The sequence below is a fragment of the Vulpes lagopus genome, chromosome 2, assembly GCF_018345385.1.
Source record: "Vulpes lagopus strain Blue_001 chromosome 2, ASM1834538v1, whole genome shotgun sequence".
NCBI lineage: Eukaryota > Metazoa > Chordata > Mammalia > Carnivora > Canidae > Vulpes > Vulpes lagopus.
Genome location: NC_054825.1, coordinates 166,699,706 through 166,711,800, shown reverse-complemented (window position 1 = coordinate 166,711,800; position 12,095 = coordinate 166,699,706). Strand labels below are relative to the sequence as shown.

Below are 12,095 nucleotides of genomic sequence, written 5' to 3'. Positions count from 1 at the left end.
ACCCCGCAGGCCCATCCCCATAGCTCTTACCTTCTGGGGCCCCAGGCCTGGACACAAAGCCAGATCTTCCCTCGATGCAGCCATGAGCTGTTCCAGAGACTGAGGAAGATGGGAGTGAGGGGTCAGAGATGGGGAGCACAAAACTAGCGTGCCCAGCTGACCAGGGATCTAAGACATCCCTGAAAGGATGTGAGGTCCTGTGGGAGTGCAGAGGAGCCAGGAAGGATGAGGGGAGGGGGAGTTCATTGAAAGGGCAAGGGGGTCAAAATGCCCATTGGGACGAGGGCTTACCCCAAAAGTTGTCAGGAGGGTCTGGCTGTCTGTTTTATTGACTGACTTCACAGTGGTCAGGCATTCAGTCACCTGGAAGGGGAGAAGGAAGCAGAGATGCATCACGAGAAGAAATAACTGCAAGACAGACAACCCCTATGGTAGCACTGGTCCCCAATGTGTCCCCAGACTGCCCAGAATGCAGGAGGCATTCAATAAATGCCTTTTTTTTTTTTTTTAAACTTCATCCAGGTTGGGCACCTGGATGGCTCAGTCGGTTAAGCGTCTGCCTTTGGTTCAGGTCATGGGTGCAGGGTCCTAGGATTGAGCTTTACATGAGCTTCACGTAGGGCTCCCTGCTCAGCAAGGAGTCTGCTTCTCCCTCTTCCTCTGCCCCTCCCTCTTGCTCATGCTCATTCTCTTTTCTCTCTCCTCTCTCACGTAAGCGTGCATGTGCTCAAATCTTTAAAAAATAAAAGTTTGGGTCCCTGGGTAGCTCAGCGGTTTAGCGCCTGCCTTTGGCCCAAGGCATGATCCTGGAGACCCGGGATCAAGTTCCACGTTGGGTGCTCGCTTCGACGGCACATATACTAAAGTTCCACGTCAGGCTCCTTGCATGGAGCCTGCTTCTTCCTCTGCCTGTGTTTCTGCCTCTGTGTGTGTGTGTGTGTGTGTGTCTCATGAATAAATAAATAAAATATCTTAAAAAATAAAAGTTCTCAGAGTGGTCCCCAACTAGGTGAGAGGGTGTCGATCACATAAGATAAATACCATTTCTCTTGAGCTGGTGCTGCCCAGGGGAAGCCCATAGACTCTCGAGGCAGATCTGAGTCTAAAACCAGGGCCCACTACTTTCTCCCTATGAGACAATGGAATTGACCTCTCTGGGCCTCTTTTCAGGCTAATGGGGGCCCTAGGAACACCCACCTCAGGGGTGGTGGTGGACATCCACCGTTACTTAGTGGTTGGAGCCCAGGTTACACACTTCATTCAGCCAGTGCTCCCTGAGTATCCCTGAGTGCTGCATAGTTCTGAGGACACAGCAGAAACGGAGCCAGCCCCAGCCCAGCACTCCTGGGGCTCCCAGTCCAGTGTGGAGGACAGATCAGCTCCTGACAGTGGTGACCCACATGGGCAGGGCTGGGATGGGGGACCCCAGCAGGGGCACTTGTCAGGGAGGGCTTCCTGGACAAAGAGGTCTCAGAGCTGAGATGTGAAAGATGGAATTAGGCAGATAATTCGGCAGGGGGAACAGAAGGGCACATACTCAGAGGAGTGGGCCAGGTCTGGGAGAAGTGACAGAGATTACAAAGCCAGGGGTGGACAGGGCTGCTAGGCAGAAGAGGCAGGGCCCTATAGAGTGGTGAGTGGCCCGGCTTTCCTGCAGGCACTGGGGAGCCATGGGAGGGTTTTGAGAGAGGGAGGGCAGAACCAACTTTGTGCTTAGGAAGATCCCTCTAGCTGCCCTTTGGGTGAGAAAGGAGGGAGGGATTGGGGAGGAGAGAGGAGGATTCAGGCACCAGGAAGGAGCTGGGGGAGGCCAAGGCAGGGAGATGTGGGGGCCTCACCCGGGAGACGAAGTCCTGCTCCAGCTTCTCCATCAGGAGGTCGGCCGGCTTCTGTTCATAGGCTTTGTAAGTCTCCAGGTACCGCCCGGCCTCCTCGGGGCTGGGATGAGAACATTCGGGTCAGCCAGGGTGAGGGGGTTATGTTTTAGATTCAGATCATGACGCTAACTCTAATGTGGAGAAAAATTATCTCTCCTGCCCTAAATGCCTCCCTGGCAATAACCCCAACCAGGCGCATCTTTACTGGCTAAGGGGCAGAGCTTGGGAGCCTGAGCCATTGGGTTCAGGTTCCCCCTTCACACCCGAGTGACCCCGGGCCCATGATTTTCTCTCTCTCGGGACCTCAGCCTCCGCATCTGTAAAGTGGAGTGGATGGTAGGATTGTGACAATTACACCAGTGCCAGCTCCAAGCGCTCAGAGCCACACCTGACACTCAGAGACCTGTTTAAGAAACATGAGCTATTCTGGAAGGGAAGTGGGTATGTGGAGTTTGAAAGAGAGAAAAACCAAAAACAGTTATTCTCTTCCCAGCCACGGAAGACAAACTCAGGAGGCACTCAGTTCCCACTGAAGGCTTTTAATAGAGCACACCTTCAAGAGAAAGGCTGTGGGTGAGCTGACTGCTGAATCCTTTATAGCGGCAAACGGGATCTAATAATTGCCATTAATTTTCACGTCAGGCACTGGTTTTTCTGACATGTAATGAACTGCTTCAAAGATAGGTGACACAGCCAAATCTTAAAAAGGGTCTGTGTGCAGAAGAAAGTAACTCAAGAGTTTCATCGGCACTGGGAAAAAGCTGGCCTTTTTTTGTGAGCTGTGAGCTGCTCTAGTAAACTAAACCCCAGGAGGGGGCCACTGGAAGTGGGTTGGTCAGAAGTACAAGCCTTTTTTTATTTGGGGAACTTGTGAGGAGTTGAGTCGAAGTAAATAAAGGATTCGGGTTGAGTATCTTCTTGGCCTTCAGATCCTAGCTAATAAACAATTTTCTAAAGATTTTATTTACTTGAGAGAGAGCAAGCATGAGTAGGGGCATCTTTTTTTTTTATAAAGAGAGGGAAAAGCAGGCTTCTAGCTGAGCAGGGAGCCAGATGTGGGGCTTGATCTCAGGGCCCCAGGATCATGACCTGAGCTGAAGGCAGATGCTTAACCAATGGAGCCACCCAGGCGCCCCATTAGCAATGTTTTTTGATTAAGCAATGGTTTATATTCTTGAAAGAAACATTCATTTTTCTAATTGTTTTTTCCCCATTAAATGGGCTTTGTAGCTTTTTACTGCAGCAGGATTATTGTTATGGTTCTTAATAATTTGTTCAAGAGCCCCCCAAGTTAGCACGCTGTGTCCAGTTCTAGAATTTGCTTTTGTTTTTGCACTCTGAGATATAAGCAGATGGCTTTCCATGTCAGCAGAAGGAGCTTGACCTCTTTTAACGGTTGCAAAACATTCCATGATTTGGATGTTAAGCCACAGGAAACATTCCCCTTGTGGGGGCCTAGCTGCATGCCAGGCACTGTTCTAACTCATTAGGTTCAGAAGCTTCCAGAACCCCTCCTCCTCTGAGCAATCCTTTAAGGCACTTATTATTTTCAAACCATTATACAGAGGGGGAAGCAGAGACTAGTGGGGTGGACTCATTTGCCTAAAATCACACAGCTAGCCAGGAGAAGAAATAGCACAGTCACCAAGTTGGGCTCTTAACTTTACATGGCGTGACTTCCCACAAAATAGCGTAATGCTTACGCTTGCTTTTGTTTATTTATTCATTTATTTATTTATGATGTTATTTATTTATTCACGAAAGACAGAGAGGCAGAGACACAGGCAGATGGAGAAGCAGGCTCCATGCAGGGAGCCTGATGTGGGACTCGATCCTGGGAACTCCAGGATCATGCCCTGGGCCAAAGGCAGGTGCCAAACCGCTGAGCCACTCAGGCATCCCGACCTTTGTTTTAATATACAACTAACACTGGTGTGCCCATCTGGCTCAGTCAGTTGAGTATTCAACCCTTAATCTCTCAGAATCGTGAGTTCAAGGTTGTGACCCGGCCTAGCTGCACAATGGAATGTTACACAGTTGGGAAAGAATGTGCATCCAGACAATGGGATATTATTCAGCAATAAAAAGTGAGCTACCAAAGCATAAGAAGGCATGGAGGAACCTTAAAAGCATATTGCCAAGTGAGAGAAGCCAATCTGAAAAGGCTTCTGGGAGGTAAGAGGAAATTTCTATGGTCTCTGCCCCTGGTTCTCGGCACAGAGTTCCTGGAGACCCTTGTAAATTCCTCAGTGATAAGAGCACCAGGAACGTCTTTGTTCTTTTTTTTTTTTTTTTTTTAAGATTTTATTTATTTGAGAGAGAGAGAGATAGAGATAAAGAATGAGGCAGGGGAGGGGAAGAGGGAGAAGCAGACTTTCTGCTGAGCACGGAGCCCAACATGGGACTCAATCCCAGGACCCCAGGATCACGACCTGAGCTGAAGGCAGATGCTTAACCAATGGAGCTACCCAGGTGCCCTCTGTCTTTGTTCTATTGTGAGGAGACTCTGGGTTGGCCCCGGGAGGGGGAGCTCTGGTTCCAGAGGTTGGCTCTGGTCACCAGAACCGATTAGAAGCTGGGAGGTTCCAGCCCCACCCATTTAGGGACTGGAAATGGTGTTAACAGTTGATCGTGCCATAAAATTCTGATATCAGGGTGTTCAGAGTTTCCAGATGGGCAAACACATGATCATGGGGGAAGGGCACATACCCCCATTCCACAAGAACAGGAGCTCCTGCACTCAGGACCCTCCTAGACCTCTCTTCCTATGTCTCTTGCCATCTTGTTGTTGATTCTGACCTTTTATCATACCCCTTACTAAACCAATAAATGTTTTTCCGAGTTCTGTGAGCTGCTCTAGTAAACTAAACCCAAGGAGGGGGCCACTGGAAGTGGGCTGGTCAGAAGTACAAGCTGGGCTGGTGAAGTGGGGGGCAGTCTTGGACTGAGCCCTTCACCAGAGTGACCTGACTCCCATCTCCACGCAGACAGTGTCAGAACTGCATTAGATGCTAGCACACTGGGCTGGTGTTGCAGAGAACGGCTTGGTGTGGAAAAAAGCTCAACACGTCTAGTGGTCAGAAGTATGTTTTGTACCAGCAGTAAAAGCAACACAAGAGGGACGCCTGGGTGGCTCAGTGGCTAAGCATCTGCCTTTGGCTCAGGTTGTAATCCTGAGGTCCTGGGATCGAATCCAGCATTCGGCTCCCAGCAGGGAGCCTGCTTCTCCCTCCGCCTGTCTCTCCCTCTCTCTGTGTGTGTCTCTCATGAATAAATAAATAAAATCTTAAAAAAAGAGAGAGAGAGAAAGTCCCCTTCCTATCACTGCCGACTCCTCACACGCTCCCCAGAGGTCAACATTGTCCAGGGCCTGGTGACTCTAACCCTTTCTAATGTATCCACATACATGTCTGTTCATAAACACAGCTCCTTTTCCCTCCTTCTGTCTATATATAAAAATATGATGCTGTTTGATTCTATCACTCTGGCTTTCACCCGCCAATGCTGCAGAGATGGCCCACGTCATCGTGGATGCACATCTGCACACAAGCAGAGCTAATCCTGGTGTAGCTAATCCTGGTCTGCGTTGAAGACGGATGTCTATTTTGTTTTAATAGCCAATCAAGTCTCCCACCAACCAAACATGCAGGTGCCCGTTTCACACTATCCATCTGAGAAGTTTTCACCAAGTTTAAGGGTAAAAAATGGACACCTCATTTTTTTTTTAAGATTTTATTTTTTTATTCATGAGAGACACAGAGAGAGGCAGAGACATAGACAGAGGGAGGAAAAGCAGGCTCCATCCTGGGAATCCAGTATCACTCCCTGAGCCAAAGGCAAACATTCAACTGCTGAGCCACCCAGGCATCCCTGGACACCTCATTTTTTAAAACATACTTTTTTGGGGGTGCCTGGGTGGCTCAGGTCATGATCCTGGGGTCCTGGGATTGAGCCCCATTTCAGGCTCCCCGCTAAGTAGAGAGTCTGCTCCTTCTTCCTTCTCCCTCTGCTCCACCCCACTTGTGCTCTTTCTCAAATAAATAAAATCCTTAAAAAAATTTTTTAAATAAATAATATTTACTTTTTCCTTGATAAACTATAAGGTTGATATTTTTTTTTCATGTGTCTTGGCAACCTCTTATTTGGGCTCTTATTGACTTGTGGGAAGTTTTTTACATACATAAATATATAACTATATTTAAGTATATGCATATAAGTATTAATATTTAAATGTATTTGCACACTGTATAAATATAATTTATACATACACATATAAAATAGAAATGCTGTCTGTGTCTATGTGTCTCTCTATATATAAATATATATTTAATAAGTATATAAATATATTTTAAATATATATTATATATAAAATATATAAATATATGTTTTAAATACATAAATATATATTTACATATATATAGACACATATACACACACATGTATATATATACACCGACACACAAGTAGTTTTTCATAATTGGTCACTTGTCTTTTAACTTTGTTTACAGTATCTCTAACCACCCAGAAGTTTTAAAATTTAATATTCTCAAATTAGCCAGTCTTTTCCTTTATGGCTCTGGGGTTTTGGGTATTGCTTTAGAAGACTTTTCCTAGGGACGCCTGGGTGGCTCAGTGGATAATTAAGCATCTGCCTTGAGCTCAGGTCATGATCCCAGGGTCCTGGGATGGAGTCCTACTTCAGGCTCCCTGCTCAGTAGGGAACCTGTTTCACCCTCTGCCCTTCCCCCTACTCATGTTCTCTCTCTAATAAATAAATAAATTCTTAAAAAAAAAAAAAAGGAAATTAGCCAATCTAAATAGTCTTTAGAAACCTAGATGTGGAATTAATTATTCAGACAGACTTAATGTCTAACTCATAAGTGCCTAGTATGGTCCTGGCAATTTGATCTACATCACCTGCTTTTGTGACTACAGCGCTCTAATATTAAGACCCTATTTTAAAGATGAAGAAATTGAGGCCCAGGGAGGGGCAGTGCCTAGACCAGGGTCGTACAAGAAATTCATGGCAGGAGAAGGTCTGGAGGTGGGCAAAGCATTGGAATGATGCTCAGATAGAGCCTGACCTGCGCGGGGAGCCTCGGTCTCACCTCCAGGCAAGGACCAGGGTGCAGTCGGCCAGGATGCACATCTTAGCCAGCTCCTTGAGGGCTTGCTGAGGATCTTTCTGGGTAGAACAGAAAAGCAGAATGAGCAATCTGGTTGAAAGCAAGGAATTATAGTCTTGAAAACACAGTAGGTTAGGATGCCAAGAGCCTCCCACTCTACTGACACTCCATAAGCTCTGACTGGGTGCCCACCCGTGGGGACAGTCCAGGCTCTGCCCTCTGGGGCTCACAGTCTGATCTGGTGAATAAGACTGTTCCCATACAGTGATGAGCCAGGACTGGGATAGGAGAGCAGGAGCATCTGAGCTGCCTAGAGAATCAGGGAGAGCTTCCTGGAGGAGGGGACATCTGAACTGAGACCTGAAGGAGGATGAGGAGGAGGGAAGGGAGCAAAAAGAGAATTTCAGATATAGGGAACAGCTTATACAAAGGATGGGAGGGGATAGAGGGCTTGAGGAGTTGCAATTCACACAGCAGGTGATAGAGAATGTGAAGGGGTAACCACACGGAAGCTTAGAAATGAACGTAGAGAGTGGAAAGCGAGGGGGTCACATAGGGCCTCACGAAGCACAGAGGGCACTGGGGAGCCATGGAGGGATCTGAACATCAGATCTGTGCTTTAGGGAAACCCTCTGGCTGCTGTAAGGATGGGAGGAGTTGAGGCTGGAGGCCAGGAGACAAGGAGAGAGGCTGGAGCAGGGGCCCAGGCAGGCCAGGCTGTGTGGACAGAGAGGATGACACAGGTTCAATAACCATTTAGGTGGCAGAGGACTGGGATCAGCTGAAGTGGGACGGAGAAGGAGGAACCAGAAAATTTTACCCTTCTACCCCTTTACCAACACAGGGTGTCCATCTCAGATGTGAGAAATGGTTCCTCACTAAGGTTTCACCTTGTACTTTCCCTCAGGATTCAACAGTCTACTTGGCTGCTGGGAGGGCCAATGTGCCCCATTTCACAGATGGGGCCAATGAGGCTGGTGGGGAAACAACTGCTGCTTACCACGTCCACCTGGACCAGCAGGACCCGCAGCGCAAAACTCTTCCCCAGGCTCTGCAGCCGCTGGTGGATATAGTCCGGGTGGAGATTGTGGTAGCGGAGGCTGGGGAATGGAAGACAGGGAGGAGTTAGGAGGTCTTGGTCTCCCCGAGACCCCGAGAACCCTTCTTCACTCTCACTGGATGCAGAGGGCGCCGGCAACATAGGGACCTGGGGCTCAGAGAAGTGACTTGCCCCGGTCACCCATCAAGGAAAGGGCACGGGGGATTGGCAGTCAGGACTGCCTGGCTCTGGCTCTGGCTCCTTGGAGGGAGGAACCCCTCTTCACTGCAGAAGGGAAGAGACCTGAGCTTTACATAGAGGACAGACTAGACCCTAGAGAGTATGGGCGGGGGACACTGGGTCTTGGGAGGCAGGCCATCCTAGGGAATATCTGCTCTGACCTCAAAGGCCACTGGCAGGGAGGGGATGGGGTGGCTTCTCCACCCAGGGAACTCAGGGACATCTCTTCCCAGGAGCTGCCAGCTCTCATACCTTGCAGGGAAGATAGAAACTTAGAAGTTTCACTTCCAAAAAAACAAACAAAAAAAAAGAAGTTTCACTTCCCCCCAGCTCTGTCTGGAGAGGAGCCCCAGGGAATGGAGGAGCATGCTTAACTGGGATAGAGGTTACAGGAATCTTGGCTCTCATCAACTTGTCCTGGATGCCTAGGACATGGGGGACCCGACCCTCTCCTCCCTTAGACTGAGTATCCCAGGTCCCCAACCTATCCTCCCCCAGATTGAGGAGCCCAGGTCCCCAGCCCCTCCTCCCTCAGACCTGGGAGTCCAGGCCTCCAGCCCCCTCCTCCCTCAGACCCAGGAGTCCAGGCCCCCAGTCCCTCCTCCCTCAGACCTGGAGTCTGGGCCTGCACCTCTCATTGCTCTGGGCACCTCCAGACTAAGACCCCTTCCTCCCATACTAGGTCCCACCTAGGCCTAGAGCTGACAGGGCCACACCCAAAGGTCTCCCACTGAATAGTCCAAAATACAGAAGCATGCACTCCCAGGCTGTCCTGGAAGGTGGGGCAGCCCCTCAGAGCTCACCTGAGGAACAGGGCACAGGTGCTCTGGCCCAGCACATAGTCGGGAAGCACGTCACCAAATTCCCAGGGCACGTTCCGCACAAACTTCAGCACCGGGTTGCCCCTCTGGGGAGGGAGGAAGAGCGATTAACCACGATGGCCCTGGGATCACTGCCATCCCAGGGTGGCTCCCTGCAAAGCCCACCTCCTCAGCCTGAAATGTCCTTGGTGCTCTGGCTCTGATCTAGGCTCCTCCCCCTGGCCCTGGGCCTTAACTAAAGGGTCCCTGAGTCTCCCTCTCCAGCTCAGCCCTCTCCCCTCGCCCCATGTATGTGTCCTGGGGTTACGGGAACTTCCTCCAGGATGCCTGCCTTGTTGCATCCCGAGTGCCTTCAGCATCAGCCATCACACTTCTCTTCCTGGCCCCACTTCAGGGACAGCCCCACCATCCAGAGACCCCACACCCTGGCCATGGACACATCCGTCTCCCCCTCCTTCTCCAGGAGGAACATCTAACTCCTAAGCATCCCCATCAATGCCTCCCCATCCACTGCCACAGCCCCTGCCCCTGGCCTCTAGACAGTAGCCATAAGGATCTTCCTAAAGCACAAACCTGCCCTTTGCCTGCTCTCAACCCTGCTGTGGTTCCCAGTGTCCTACGGAATCCCCATGTGCCCTGCGACCCCTAAACACAGGTCAGGTAGGCCCTGCAGCTGAGCAGTCTCCTGCCTCTCACTCCACTCTAAACATAGCTCAAGGGGATCCCTGGGTGGCCTATGGGTTTAGCGCCTGTCTTCAGCCCAGGGCGTGATCCTGGAGTTCCGGGATCAAGTCCACATCAGGCTCCCTGCATTGAGCCTGCTTCTCCCTCTGCCTGTATCTCTCTCTCTCTCTCTCTCTCTCTCTCTCTCTCTCTCATAAATAAATAAATAAAATCTTTTAAAAAAATAAAATAAAAAATAAACATAGCCCAAGACCAAAATTCTCTGAGCAAGCCAGGCTCTAATCCATCCCATCAGTATTCATTGAGTGCCCACTGGGTGCCGTGGTGCTGTGGACATGGCAGGGACCAAGATACAAAGATCCCTGCCTTGCAGGGGACACGACAGTAAAGAAAATCACGTCACGGGTGAGTAAGTAATTATTATGTGAGGTAGGGTGTGGGTGGGGCAGAGCAGCTGGGGTGAGCAGGGTCTGCCGAAGTCCCAAGTCCCACAGGCCATGGGGCCAGTCAGGTGCCTGAAGTGAGGCACTTGGGAGCCAGAAAAGGGCCTTGAAGAAAGGAGGAGCAGAATCCTGTTTTATTTCATTTTATTTTATTTTCTAAAATATTTTATTTAGGGCTCCTGGGTGATTCAGTGGTTGAGTGGCAGCCTTTGGCTCAGGTTGTGATCCTAGGGTCCTAGGATCAAGTCCTGCATCAGACTCCCTGCAAGGAGCCTGCTTCTCCCTCTGCCTAGGTATCTGTCTCTCTCTGTGTCTCTCATGAATAAGTAAATAAATTTTTTTAAAAATTTTTATTTATTTGAGAGAGAGAAAGAGGAGCCATGAGTGGGGGGCAGAGGGAGAGGGAGAAGTATGGGCAGCCTGGGTGGCTCAGCAGTTTAGCGCCGCCTTCAGCCTAGGATATGATCCTGGAGACCCAGGATCGAGTCCCACGTCGGACTCCCTGTGTGGAGCCTGCTTCTCCCTCTACCTGTGTCTCTGTCTCTGTCTCTCTCAGTCTGTGTGTGTGTCTCTCATTAATAAATAAATAAAATCTTTAAAAAAAAAGAGAGAGAGAGAGAGAGAGAGGGAGAAGTAGACTCTCCACTGAGTGAGGGAGCCTGACCTGGGGCTCAATGCCAGGATCCTGAGACAGGAGCCTATTTTCATTTTTAAAGGATTGCTTTGTCCACTTGACACCCACTAGAATGGCTGAAATTAAAAAGACAGACAAGGACATCTGGTGGAAATGGAACCTCCACAAGCTGCTGGTAGGAATGTAAAATGATGCTGCATCTAGAAGATGGTTTGGGAGGGGCACCTGGGTGGCTCAGTGAGTTAAGTGTGTGCCTTTGGCTCAGGTCATGATCCCAGGCTCCTGGGGTTGAGCTCTGCCTCAGGCTCTCTACTCAGTGGGGAATCTGCTTCTCCCTCTCTCTGCCACTCCCCCCTTTGTGTTCTCTCTCTCTCAGACAAATACATAAAACCTAAAAAAATTTAAAAAAAGAAAATGGTTTGGGAGCTCCTGCAAAAACTCAAGTCACCCCACGACCCATTAAGTCCACACCTGCATAAATACCCAGAACTCAAAACCCATGTCTACAAAAAGGCCCAAACACAAATGTTCACGCCAGCATCTTTAGAATAACCAACAAGTACAAACAATCCAATGGCTAGCCCATCAGTGGTTGGATGGAGACCACAGCGTGGCACCTGCATACAACAAATACTATTCGGCCAGCAATGGGAAGGAAGGAAGCATGGGCACACGCTACCTCGTGCTGAGTGAAAGGCAATAGATATTTGAGTTGCTTGCACTTCTTAGCTAATGTGAACAAAGCTGCTGGGACAGTCCGTGCACAGGATTTTATATGGATGTATGTTTTCATCTCTCCTGCACATATACCTAGACATAGACTTGTTGGGTCATACGGCAACGCTTATGTTTATTTTTATTTTTTAAAATTTTATCTTTGGGGGGCACCTGGGTGGCTCAGTGGGTTAAAGATCTGACTCTTGGGCAGCCCCGGTGGTGCAGCGGTTTAGCACCGCCTGCAGCCCGGGCTGTGATCCTGGAGACCTGGGATCAAGTCCCATGTCGTGCTCCCTGCATGGAGCCTGCTTCTCCCTCTGTCTGTGTCTCTGCCTGTCTCTCTCTCTCTCTTCTCTCTCTCTCAATGAATAAATAAATAAATAAATCTTTAAAAAAAAAAACTGACTCTTTGTTTTGGCTCAGGTCATGATCTCAGGGTCTTGGGATCAAGCCACAAGCTGGGCTCCATGCTCAGCGGGGAGCCTGCTTGAGGTGCTCCCTCTCCCTCTGCCCC

At 49.4% G+C, this 12,095-nt stretch overlaps 1 protein-coding gene across 4 annotated transcripts in view; it reads right to left on the bottom strand.

Annotated features, from left to right (window-relative positions):
* The window catches only part of ERCC1 (ERCC excision repair 1, endonuclease non-catalytic subunit), a 34,499-nt gene that overhangs the window by 399 nt on the left and 22,005 nt on the right, over positions 1–12,095 (bottom strand). For all 4 annotated transcript variants that reach the window (XM_041746361.1, XM_041746360.1, XM_041746359.1 and 1 more), the window contains 6 exons: positions 9,086–9,189; positions 8,004–8,103; positions 6,986–7,062; positions 1,839–1,938; positions 292–363; positions 31–99 (listed from right to left, as the gene is read on the bottom strand). In XM_041746361.1, the coding sequence (XP_041602295.1) occupies positions 31–99; positions 292–363; positions 1,839–1,938; positions 6,986–7,062; positions 8,004–8,103; positions 9,086–9,189 (522 nt within the window). The remainder of the gene's footprint in view (positions 1–30; positions 100–291; positions 364–1,838; positions 1,939–6,985; positions 7,063–8,003; positions 8,104–9,085; positions 9,190–12,095) is intronic.